We start from the raw sequence: 12277 nt of genomic DNA on the forward strand, positions 1-12277 counted from the left end.
TGAGTTTAACAAAAACCCTTAACATGAGGTAAACTAATAATAATGTAAATCAAAGCATATCATATACATATCAATTGTCTTTTCTTCTTCTTTGGCTTGGCTTCGCGGACGAAGATTTATGGAGGGGGTAAAAAGTCCACGTCAGCTGCAGGCTCGTTTGTGGCTGACCAGTCCGATGCGGGACAGGCAGACACGATTGCAGCGGTTGCAAGGGAAAATTGGTTGGTTGGGGTTGGGTGTTGGGTTTTTCCTCCTTTGCCTTTTGTCAGTGAGGTGGGCTCTGCGGTCTTCTTCAAAGGAGGCTGCTGCCCGCCAAACTGTGAGGCGCCAAGATGCACGGTTTGAGGCGTTATCAGCCCACTGGCGGTGGTCAATGTGGCAGGCACCAAGAGATTTCTTTAGGCAGTCCTTGTACCTTTTCTTTGGTGCACCTCTGTCACGGTGGCCAGTGGAGAGCTCGCCATATAATACGATCTTGGGAAGGCGATGGTCCTCCATTCTGGAGACGTGACCTATCCAGCGCAGCTGGATCTTCAGCAGCGTGGACTCGATGCTGTCGACCTCTGCCATCTCGAGTACCTCGACGTTAGGGGTGTAAGCGCTCCAATGGATGTTGAGGATGGAGCGGAGACAACGCTGGTGGAAGCGTTCTAGGAGCCGTAGGTGGTGCCGGTAGAGGACCCATGATTCGGAGCCGAACAGGAGTGTGGGTATGACAACGGCTCTGTATACGCTTATCTTTGTGAGGTTTTTCAGTTGGTTGTTTTTCCAGACTCTTTTGTGTAGTCTTCCAAAGGCGCTATTTGCCTTGGCGAGTCTGTTGTCTATCTCATTGTCGATCCTTGCATCTGATGAAATGGTGCAGCCGAGATAGGTAAACTGGTTGACCGTTTTGAGTTTTGTGTGCCCGATGGAGATATGGGGGGGCTGGTAGTCATGGTGGGGAGCTGGCTGATGGAGGACCTCAGTTTTCTTCAGGCTGACTTCCAGGCCAAACATTTTGGCAGTTTCCGCAAAGCAGGACGTCAAGCGCTGAAGAGCTGGCTCTGAATGGGCAACTAAAGCGGCATCCCTTCTCCATTAACAATGGCGTGAAGCAAGGCTGTGTTCTCGCACCAACCCTCTTTTCAATCTTCTTCAGCATGATGCTGAACCAAGCCATGAAAGACCCCAACAATGAAGACGCTGTTTACATCCGGTACCGCACGGATGGCAGTCTCTTCAATCTGAGGCGCCTGCAAGCTCACACCAAGACACAAGAGAAACTTGTCCGTGAACTACTCTTTGCAGATGATGCCGCTTTAGTTGCCCATTCATATCAATTGTACATTAGAAGCATTCACATAACTTATTTCATTCAGGGCATCAAATTCCATAATTATAATCATTAAACAATTAAATCATGAATCATAAAATAATATTGAAAACAAATAATACATGTAAAATTCCCTTATGTAAGATATTTTATCCTTCTCTGATGTGATCATGTGTTCTGTGATATGACCCGTGATCTGTCGTTAATAAAAAGGAAAAGAAAAGATATTTTTGATCCCTACTAATCTACCCCCTCCCTCTATTATCTGTATATATTATAAATATGAATTTACAATATGCTAGATCCCCAGGGGATCCACACCACTTCACTCCTCAGATTATGATAATAATCCATGAACGGGCCCCACATTGTATCAAATTCAGACTTTGCATCTTTAATATTAGATCTAATTTTTCCAAACAAATATGATATCCTGTAATTATTGAATGTGAGCGGGAGAAACATTATGTTTCCACTTTGAGGTAAACCACTGTAATGTATAATTTTTCTGGTCAAACATTCCTATTGGCCGGTTGTACCTGTGTGGCCCCACCCCACAGGCTCCTGTATAAAGATGACTCTTCCATAGTCCCCTGCAACTCAGTGCAGGACGGCTGAACAGTAGGGACATGCCATGTTCTCAAGTGAATTAACGCCTATTGGAATCTCCTGAGTGATTGATGGTGCATCAAACTTCATCAAAATTGCTTGTCTCGCTATCAACAAAGCAAAAGCTAGGATTCTCTTCTGGGTTGAGGACAGAGGACAGAGATCAAAGGGCTATCAAAGGGCATGATTCTAATTTAGTCAATAATCATTGTTAAAGTTTGGAAAATATCCGTCGAAAAATGTTCTAAGTTCGGACTCTCCCAATACATATGAAGCTCAAATATTTTACACTTATCACATAATTAATCCATATCAGGATAAAAACGAGATCATTTAACTTTAGACATATGTATTCTGTGCACCAAATCAAATTGCAACAAAATATGTCATCCACAAAATGAAGACTCATTGATCAAATTCGGAGTTGTGTCCCAATCCTTGTCCGTGAATACTCTGTTCAAAACACGTTCCGAAACATTCTTAATCCCAGACATTGAGGCCATTCTTAAATCCATTAAATTATAATAACTATTTGATATTAATCCTCCATGGGAAAATTGCAAATCAAAAAATAACATTAAGAATATTCATTTCAGAAATTTGAGGAAAATCAAGAGGGTTTGAACTGAACAAAATGCTTAATTTGTAAATATCTAAAAAAGTGTCTCATGAGAAAGATTAAATTTTGCTGTTAGTTGTTCAAAGAAGCAAAATTTTCTTGAATAAAAAAGATTTTTAAAACTTTTAATGCCTAATCTATTCCACTGCTTAAAACCTGTATCTAACAAAGAGGGTTGGAAAAAAATGATCAATTATAATAGGAATGGCAAGAGAAAAACTATGATGACCAAATAAATCATAAATTGTGCCCATATCTTCATTCTTGCGTTTTTAGTCAATTTAGAGCAATGGTTTTCAAACTACCCCCATACCACTAAGTAATCCCTATGCTATAGGTGCTCTGTGATTAGTAAAGGATTGCTTAAGATGGGATGTAGGTGGAAAGAAAAGGTTTGGACACCACTGTTGTAATCGTCCCTCATTGACTTGTTATGTGCATGGTTTCATAACTCCATAGGAAATGGGCTAATGACAATTTTTCTCAAGCAAAGTATTTCAGTAATAATTGGGTCCAGAGCAGTGGTTCTCATCCTTCCCTTCCCACCCACATCCCACCTTCAGCAATCCCTTACTAATCTCAGAGTACAAATGGGATGTGAGTTTAGGGGGCAGTTTGAAAACCGCTGGTTTAGAGAAACAAAAATATGCAAGTGAACCTAAAATGGCCACCATAGATGTCTTTTTAGATCCCTTTCACCCTAAAGCCATGTCCTCTCATAATTATCTCTCCTAATCTAAGAGGAAAAAGTCTATTCACAATCACTGCTCTAAATTAAAATTGAAATAAATAAATGAAAAAAATATTTCTTTTCCAGACGATTGACAAAATCGACTCTCCTGCTTATTCCCCTCCTGGGCATCCATTATATTGTTTGTGTCTTTCTTCCTGACCACGTCGCGGAGGACCTAAGGTTCTACATCGAGCTTGGACTAGGATCCTTCCAGGTACGCTGTCCGCCCCTCCTGCCCTCTCTGACACAGTGGCTCAGCAGCGGGGTAGAGCTGCCGCCTTGTGGCGGTGGAGACATGGGTTAAATCCCCCAAGTAATGAGGCGAGGTCTCCTTGTTCTAGGCCCTTCTGCCCACGGTGTTGTGCTGAGCTATGTAAACCCACCCAGCCATCTTACCCTTCCTCATCTCACACCCATTACCTTCTACTTTTCTGGCATCCATGTGCACGTTGAAGAGTCTTTTAAATGCCCCTGTTGTACCAGCCTCCATCATCACCCCAGCAATGCGTTCCGGACACCCACCACTCTCTGTGTAAAATAACGGCTCCCCTGAACTCTCCTCCAATCACCTTAAACAAATATCCTCTGGTTTTTGCTGTTGCCCTGGAAAAAAAAACACATTGGCTTTTTTTTGGAATATTTTATTTTGAGAATTTTCAGTCCACATGTAGACAGAATGAAGAATAATCAAAACGTCAATATCCATAATATCAACAAAACAATGCAAATATTGATCTACAGGTCGATATTAAAGAAAGTGAGAAAAAAAGTCAACACGTGATTCAATTATTATAAAGAAAGGAAAACTGCAATAATACTACAAAAATGCAAATTCAATGTTCATGTTGAACCAAAAGGGAGAAAAAGAGAATAGAGAGATAATAGAGAGAAAGAAGAAAAAAAAGGGAAAGAATAAGAAAAATAAAAGATTGGCTTCACCTCGGATAAACCCCACTCCCATCAAGGGGAAAATAACTTGACTTATCTCGGGTTCTCCGTGCTGCGAGCACTGGGGGGAGGAGGGGAGAAGAGACAGGAGAAGGGAAAGTTAAAGGTTTACCCCGATGTACCTTAGGTATGAATTCCATATTCTTGAAGATACATCCCCCCTGTTTCTGAGGTTATAGGTGACCAGGGGAACACAATGATGGATTTCTATCTTCCAGCCGGCTAAATCTAGTTGGGAATCAGATTTCCAAGTCACTGCTGTGCATTTCCTGGCCATTCCTGAAGCGAGTTTAACAAACTTTAATTGATATTTTGACAGCCTCATTTTGGGTCTTACATCCTCTAAATTCCCCAATAAAAATAATTCAAGGTACCTGACGGTATCAAATTCCATTTTTTTTCCCCCAGGAGATTACCCAAATCTTCCCAGAAAGGCTTCATTTTAGGGCATGACCAGGATGAATGCAAGAAAGTCCCTATTCCTTGACCACATCGAAACCATTGGTGTAATAATTCCAATTTGAATTTATATAATTTTTGTGGAGTAAGGTAGAGCTGATGCAAGAAGTTATATTGGACCAGCCAATACCTTACATTAACCATGTTAATCAGGTCCTGACAGAAGTTGGACCAGCAAATTGCATCAATTTCTATACCAAAATCTGATGCCCACCTTTATCTTCATTTATCAAGCCCTTGTTTAGGGGTTCCCGCCTGAAGTAAGGATACATTTTAGAAATACATTTTTTATGCTCCCCTTTCGAACCAGTCTCTCTGCCTCGCTACCCTGTGCTAAGGTTAATGCTAGACCTAACGTCCCTTAAATAAGATCTTAACTGAAGATAGCAGAAAAAAAAGATATATTTAAAACTCCATATTTATTCCTAATTTGCTCAAATGTCATAAATTCTCCCTGCTCATAATAATCCTCAATACACTGGACCCCTCTCTGGGACCAAGTGTCCAGGATTTTATTATCAATCATTAATGGAAATAACATATTTTGAGCCAGGGGTGTTTTAAGTGAAAGATTCCCGCACCCCCTTCAATTTTACCATTAATTTCATTCCATATTTTAATTATATGCTTTAATAGGGGGGCTTCTTTAGGGCCAGATAATAATTTAGAATCCCATTTATACACAAGGTTTTCTGCTATCTTCTCACCTACCTTATGCAATTCCAATTTGACCCATGAAGGTCTGTCTCCACAATCATTGGGTTGCTCAAAAATATTTTTTGAAATCCAGGATCATTAATCCTCTCAATTCATAATTCTAAATTAATTTATCAATAGAGGCTCTGGAAGACTTACCTTTCCACAGAAACGTCCTTGAAAGAATTGAAAGAATCTCGGAGGTATAGGAACAGGCAAACTTTGAAAAAAACTTGTATTCTTGGCAGCACATTCATTTTAGTACAGTTGACCCTTCCAACCAAAGTTATTGGGAGGCTCACACATTTATTAAGATCATCCTCAACTTTCTGAAGCAAGGCCAGATAATTTGATTTATGTAAATTCTGCAGGTTATCTACCTTAACACATAAATATTTAATCCCATTGAATGGCCACTTAAATTGAGAATTTCTCTTAATTTGTTATAACTTCACTCTTGTCACAATTCACTTTATAACCCGATATAATCCCAAAATCTTCCAATTTAAACTTAAATTTTTGTAATGAATTAACTGGTTCTGTCAGATATATCAGAACATTATCAGCAAATAAAATGATTTTATGTTTTTCCTGATTGATCCTGAAACTCTGTCTGGATCTAGACAGATGAATTCCACTAACGGTTCAATAGCCAGGAGGAAAAGAGCTGGAGATAATGGACAATCCTGTCTGCTTGATCTGGACCAGTGGGAAATGTTGATGAAATTTGACCATAAGTTATTACTTCAGCTTTAGGCTCAGAATATGGAGCTCTAACCCAATTAATAAATGTTTGTCTAGTCCAAATTTTTCCAGCACTTTGAAAAGAAAGTCCCACTCCAGTCTGTCAAAGGCTTTCTCCACATCTAGACCCTCGGCTACACTCAAGTCATCTCTTGTTTGCTCCAGATGTATAACACTATGCAATCTACATGCATTGTCCACTGATTGCTTCCCCTGCACAAAGTCAGTTTGATCAGTATTTATTAATTTAGTCAAATAAGTTGCCAATCTATTTGCCAAGGCTTTGGCATAATCTTATATTCCATATTCAAGAGTGATATGGGACTAGAAAACGATGGTTTCAATGGATCCCTATCTTATTTGGAAAAGTATTCTGGGAGAGTGTGGGTCACCACTGCCTGATCTAATACCTCCATAAACAGGTATTAATAAATCTTTAAATTCTTTATAAAATTCTAGTGGAAATCCATCCTCTCCTGGGGATTTATTAATTTGCAAGTTGGCCAATACTTCCCCTATCTGAATCTGAGTAAAGGGAGTGCTTAACTCCTCCCTTCCTTCTAAATTCAAATTTGGGAGATCCAATTGTGACAGGAAGCTCTCAATTTTATTCAAATCCCCCACCGATTGAGATCTATATAAATCAACATAAAATGGCTTGAAATCTTCATTTATATCCTTCGGTTTGTAAAGGATCCGCTCCGAGTCCAGCTTAATCACATTTATTGTTCCTGGAGACTTGTTCTGCTTTCTACTGCCAGGAGAGAACCTTAAGGGCTCTTTCCCCTAGCTCATAGAATTTCTGGATTTTCACCTTATCCGTGCTTTTCATAATCTTGTATACCTCTATAAAGTCACCTTTCATCTTTCTTTGCACCAAAGAGCAAAGCTCTCGCTCTCCTAACCTTGCCTCACGAGACACATTCTCCAATCCAGGCAACATCCTGGTAAATCTCTGCATCCTCTCCATAGCTTCTACATCCTTCCTGCAATGAGGTGAACAGAGCTGAACACGGTATTCCAAATGCAGTCTAACCAGAGTTCCATAGAGCTGCAACATTAGCTCATGACTCTTGAACTTAATCCCCTGAGGAATGAAGGCCTGCAGACCTTAATTCTTCTCAACTACCATATGAACCTGGGTGGCAATCTTAAGAGATCTATGGACCTGGACCCACAAGGTCCCACTGTTCCTCCACGCACTTAAGAATCCTGACATAGAAACACATCAAACCTACAGCACATTACAGCCCCTTCGGCTCACAAAGTTGTGCCGAACGTGTCCCTACCTTAGAAATGACTAGGCTTTTCCACAGCCTTCTAATTTACTAAGATCCATGTATCTATCCAAAAGTCTCTTAAAAGACCCTATAGTATCCGCCTTCACAACCGTTGCCGGCAGCCCATTCCATGCACCCACCACACTCTGCTTAAAAATAAACGTACCCCTGACCTCTCCTCTCTACCGACTCCCCGGCACCTTGAACCCATATCCTCTTGAGGTGACCACTTCAGCCTCTGGCTATCCATATGATCAGTACTTCTCATCATTTTACGCACCCCAATCAGGTCACCTCTCCTCCTCCTCAGCCGCTCCAAGGAGAAAAGCAGAGTTCATTCCACCTGCTGTCACAAAGCCTGCTCCCTAATGCAGGCAACATCCTTGTAAATCTCCTCTGCACCCTGATTAATGACATCAACTCTGTACTCCTCCTTCAGGTTTGACCTTCCAAATTGCATTACTTTGCACTTATCCGGATCGAACTCCATCTGCCACTTTTTGGCCTGAATCTGCATCCTGTCTGTATCCTCTTGTAACCTACGACAACCTTCTACAAGTCCGTGGCACCTCCAGCCGGTGTTTTATCTGCAAACTTACTGACCCTTTCTTCTTTGTTCGGGTCATTTATGTATAAAAAAAATCACAAAGAGTAGGGTACCCAGAACAGATCTGCGAGAAACAATGGGACTGCAAACCTTCCCATTTGTCCCACGGACAGTGGATGTCTTTTTATTTGCACTACCAATAAGTGGTAATTCTGCCTCACCCGCAGGGAAAAGAGTCTCAGGGTTGTAAGTGATGTGGTCTTTGTACACTGACAATAAGTCTGAAGGTCCTCAACACACACCGTCTTTTTGGAGTGAGTGAGCCAAGTGTTTGCAGGACCTAGGCACAATGTCATCTTCAGCTTCTAATGTTGAATGACTTGCTCCTGTGTTTATATTGACAGGGGCTTGTGGTGGGGATGCTCTATTGTTTCCTAAATACAGAGGTAAGAAAATCAAAAAGGTTTGAGAGAGACAGGGTGGGGGGGGGGGGAGGGGCAGTGGAGGGTGGGGATTGCAAGATGGGGGGGTGTGGCAGAGGGTGACGAGGAGGAGGATGGGGAGGGATGTAGCAGAGGGTGGGTGCCCGGGGTTGTAGCAGGGGTGAGTTGGAGGGGGTGGGGAGAGATTGGGGGGAGGGTGATGGTGGAAGTGGGGAGGTGATGATGGGAGATCTGGGGAGGATAACGTGGGGAGCAGTGATGGTGGGAGAGGGATTGGGCTGGGGTGGTGGAAGGGCCATGGTGGGTGAGGGGCGATGGTGGGGGCGGAGCCGAGTTGACCCACAAAATGCTGGAGAAACTCAGCGAGACAGGCAGCATCCACAGAAGGCGATTGACAGCTGGGAGGTGCATTGTTGACAAAAAGATTCATTCCCTCCTGGCCCTTTCCCTTTGGGAAGCAGAATAACAATCGTACCATCATATCCCTTGATGGTTTCCTTCTCCCTGGCATCAGGCTCCTGAACGACATGTGCACCAGTATATTCATGCTGCCTTCGCTCTGCATGAACCGACTTCTCCCTGTATCTCTGCACTGTGGTCTGCCCTGCGGTGCTATGTGTGAGAGGACTCGAGAGATTGCTTGCAAAGCGAGTGTTCTCACTGGAGCTCAGTTTATGTGACAGTGAACTTGAAGTTCTTTGAACCATAGAACCATTACATTACAGAAAGCAGAACCTTTGTTCCTTCTAGTCTGTGCTGAACTCTTATCCTGCATAGTCCCACTGACCTGCACCCTGGCCATAGCCCATCCTGACCAAATTTTTCTTAAATGTTAAAATTCAGCCTGCTTTCACCACTTCAGCTGGCAGCTCGTACCACACCCCCACCACTCTGTGTGTGAAGAAGTTCCCCCTCACGTTCACCTTTCACTCTTAACCCATGTCCTCTGGTTTGTATCTCATCTACCCTCAGTGGAAATAGGCAAACTACATTTACTCCGTCCCCTTCATCATTTTAAATACCTCGATCAAATCTCCCCTCATTCTTCTACCCTCCAGGGAATAAAGTCCTAACCTGTTTAACATTTCCCTGTAACTGAAGTCCAGGCAACATCCTAATAAATCTCTGCCCTCTTTCTATCTTACTGATGTCTTCCCTGTAGTTAGGTGACCAAAACTGCACACAATTCTCCAAATTTGGCCTCACCAATGTCTTGTACAACTTTATTGTAACATCGCAACTCCTGTACTTAATATTTTGATTTATGAAGGCCAACGTGCCAAAAGCTCTCTTTATGACCCCTATATATGTGCAGTCCCATTTGCAGGGAATTACTGCGTGTATCTGCATGCCCAGATCCTTCTGTTCTACCACATTTCTCAGTGTTCTACCATTTTCCTTGTGTGTCCTACCTTGATTTTTCATTCCAAAATGCAACACTTCACACTTGTCTGCACTAAATTCCATCTGCCATTTTGCTGCCCACTTTCCCAACGAGTCCAGATCCCCCTGCAATCCTTGCAAGCCTTCCCTCAGTGCACGTGACCATGTACCGGAGAAACTCTGTGAGCCGAGCAGCGTCCGTGGGAGAGAAAGAATGAGGAGCCAAGTTCCCTTTATCGAGAGTGGGTTGCAATGAGGGGGGATCACAATTTAATCGTTCCTCACTCCTTCTCATTCAGTCTTGACTCCCGCTCAATAACTGACCCCATTTTACACTCATTCAGTTAATCCGAAGACAAAAATATTTTCACTTACTAAAACTGATACCAATATGGCGCCTCGTGTAATCCACCAGGTATATTTGTTCTGGTTTTTATCCCAGCATCGAAAAAATAAACCAGAACACCTCTGAAGAAGAGTGATCAGTCCATTCTTCCAACATTACCATCACATCCCAACTCCAAAACTGAAAACTTTGATTTATGAAGGCCAAGATACCAAAAGCTCCTCAGTCCCCTACTGTTTCCCTCTGATCTACCGCATTCCTCAGTGTCCTACCATTTACCATGTTTGTCTTCTTTTCATCAAGGTTTTGACAGAGTTGAAAAGACAGTTGAGGCTCTGCTGCCCAGCTCAAGTCCTGGAGTTCACGAAGAGACGCAAGCACAGCACGCTGGCGGAGGGAAGCCTCCACACCTGCAACACCCAGGTGACACTGCTGGAGAAACAGAGCCAAATGGGCAAATCGATCAAGTAGAATGGCAGATCCAAAAGCTGCTGAGGAGGTGCCTGGAGCTGCCTGTTGGTAAAGTTGCAGTTCACCAACGTTCTGGAGAAACTCAGCAGGTCACACAGAATTCACAGGACGTAAAGGGGAACCAGCATTTGGGTCTTGCCCTTCGTCAGGTATAACTACAGGAGAGGAAGGGGGTAGGGGGAGGAGCGCAGGCTACCAGGTAAGAGCTCAGGCGAAACTGTGGAAGCTGAGGTGATGAGAGAAGTTTGCTCTCTAAAAGAAGGGGTGAATTGCTGGAGGAATGGAGACGGGGGGGGGGGGGGGGGGGGGAGAGTGAGAGACATAGGGGAGGGGAATTTAATGGAAGTAGATGTTAATGCCACCAGGTTGTAAAGGGTCCAGACGGAATATCAGTCAAACAGATAAGAGTCAGTAGAGGACACAGATGGGAGGGTAGAAGAGAAAATAAATTGAGAAGTGATGGGGGAGAGGGGAGCTCTCTGACGGTGGGGGGGGGTGTGGAGAGCTGGACGAAAGGAAACAGAGGGAGAGGGGAAGAGAGCGACTCGGTGGAAGGGGTTAATGGAAATTGGAGCAGTTAACTGTCTGTCAGGATGGAGGCCGGTGTGCCCCAGGGACAGGTGTTGGGTCCCTTGTTGTTCGTCATTTACATTAATGATTTGGCTGACGGGGTGATAAATTGGGTGAGTAAATATGCAGAGGATACAAAAATAGGGGGAGTTGTGGATAGTGAAGATGGTTTTGATGGACTGCAGAAGGATTTGGACGGCTTAGAAGAGTGGGCTGAAAGATGGCAGATGGAGTTTAATGTAGATAAGTGTGGAGTGCTTTGTTTTGGGAAGAATAACCAAAACAGGACATATGCAGTGAAAGGGAGGGTGTTGAGGAACAGAGAGATCTTGGAATAACGGTTCATCGTTCTTTGAAAGTGGATTCTCATGTAGATAGGGTGGTGAAGAAGGCTTTTGGTTTGCTGGCCTTTATAAATCAAAGCATAGAATACAGGAGCTGGGAGGTGATGTTGAGACTGTTCAAGGCGTTGGTGAGGCTAAATTTTGAATATTGTGTGCAGTTCTAGTCCCCAAATTATAGGGAATATCAATAAGGTAGAGAAGGTGCAGAGAAGATTTACTAAAATGTTGCCTGGATTACAGTATCTAGAATACAGAGAAAGATTGAGTAGACTGGGACTTTATTCATTGGAGCGTAGAAGGTTGAGGGGAGATTTGACAGAGGTATTTAAAATTATGAGTTGATGTGAATAGGCTCTTCCCCTTGAGGGTAGGTGAGATTGGAACGAGGGGTCATAAGTGAAAGGTTAGGGGGCAAAAGTTTAGAAGGAACATGAGAGGGAGCTTCTTCACTCAGAGAGGGGTGGCTGAGTGGAATGACTTTCCAGAAGAGGTGGTTGCAACAGGGTCAATTATGTAATTTAAGAGAAGGTTGGATGTTAGGGGATTGGAGGATTATGGACAAGGAGCAGGTAAGTGGGACTAGTGGAGTTCACTTAAATCGGTGTGGACTAGAGGGGCTGAGATGACCTGTTTCCGTATTGTAACTATTATATGGTTAATGTCAGTGTTGGTTAGTTAGAGAGCCGAGCCATCAGGAATCAATGCTGGTTTCCCTTTACTTTCTCTTGACGCTGCCTGACCTGCTGAGTTTTTCCAACGCGTTTGGGTCC

General features: G+C 43.1%; 1 protein-coding gene across 1 annotated transcript in view; it reads left to right on the plus strand.

The window, feature by feature from the left end:
- The window catches only part of LOC138761602 (vasoactive intestinal polypeptide receptor 1-like), a 155480-nt gene extending 144658 nt beyond the window's left edge, over positions 1-10822 (plus strand). The window contains exons 16-18 of the mRNA XM_069934035.1: positions 3361-3490; positions 8355-8396; positions 10426-10822. Of these exons, the coding sequence (XP_069790136.1) occupies positions 3361-3490; positions 8355-8396; positions 10426-10593 (340 nt within the window). The 3' untranslated portion in view covers positions 10594-10822. The remainder of the gene's footprint in view (positions 1-3360; positions 3491-8354; positions 8397-10425) is intronic.
- Positions 10823-12277: the final 1455 nt, after the last annotated feature.

The sequence above is a fragment of the Narcine bancroftii genome, chromosome 1, assembly GCF_036971445.1.
Source record: "Narcine bancroftii isolate sNarBan1 chromosome 1, sNarBan1.hap1, whole genome shotgun sequence".
Classification (NCBI taxonomy): Eukaryota; Metazoa; Chordata; class Chondrichthyes; order Torpediniformes; family Narcinidae; genus Narcine; species Narcine bancroftii.